General features: G+C 40.5%; 1 protein-coding gene across 1 annotated transcript in view; it reads left to right on the plus strand.

Annotated features, from left to right (window-relative positions):
* LOC105172716 (protein DJ-1 homolog C) overlaps positions 1-761 on the plus strand; it is a gene marked incomplete at its 5' end in the record, with an annotated part of 3,068 nt that continues 2,307 nt past the window's right edge. The window contains 2 exon segments of the mRNA XM_020697063.1: positions 1-71; positions 324-524. Coding sequence (XP_020552722.1) covers positions 1-71; positions 324-524 — 272 coding nt within the window.

Genomic DNA, 761 nt, shown 5'->3' on the forward strand with positions numbered 1-761 from the left:
CCAACAATGTCTCGCCAATTCCGATACTCACTCCCACTACACCCCCCTCGTCTTCCCTTCCTCAGAAAAAGGTACTCTTTTTTGGTTCACAATTTTTTCCCAGTGGTTTTCAAGATTTTGTAGAGTTCTGCTGGGAAGTTTATGGGGCTTTATCTTCTTTTTAACTAATGGGTTTTGTAGTTTGCGCCGTTCTTTTCTCTCCGTTGTAATCACTGAGGGGGTTCTTAAGATTTTGAAGATTTCTGCTTTTGGGTTTTGAAGGGGTTTATGATTACTATTAGTGAATCTTCTTTAATATGTAATTGGGTTTTCCATTTTTTCAGGTTCTGGTCCCAATTGGGTTCGGGACAGAGGAGATGGAGGCTGTGATTATGATTGTTGTTTTGCGGCGAGCAGGAGCTAATGTGACAGTAGCTTCCGTGGAGGAGCAGCTGGAGGTTGAGGCCTCTGGAGGTACCAGGCTGGTGGCTGACGCATTTATCTCTGCTTGTTCTGATGAAAATTTTGATCTTGTTGCGCTGCCGGTTAGTTTTGAACTCTGCTCTAACCACATTTTCAATGGAAGCAGCTTTTCAATTGCCTTTTTCTCTGTGTATGAATGTTTATTTGTTTGATACTGGTTACTCATTTGATGTTTGGGGTCAGATTTCTTGAATTTGGATGGAAGATTAACTTTTAATTTTGGCTATTTGGTTATTTATACGGTATTGCCATTCTAGTTTATTTTCCGTTCCTCAATATGTATGTAAGTAGGGAGGAAT

The sequence above is a fragment of the Sesamum indicum genome, linkage group LG10 (genome assembly GCF_000512975.1).
Source record: "Sesamum indicum cultivar Zhongzhi No. 13 linkage group LG10, S_indicum_v1.0, whole genome shotgun sequence".
Taxonomy (NCBI): Eukaryota; Viridiplantae; Streptophyta; class Magnoliopsida; order Lamiales; family Pedaliaceae; genus Sesamum; species Sesamum indicum.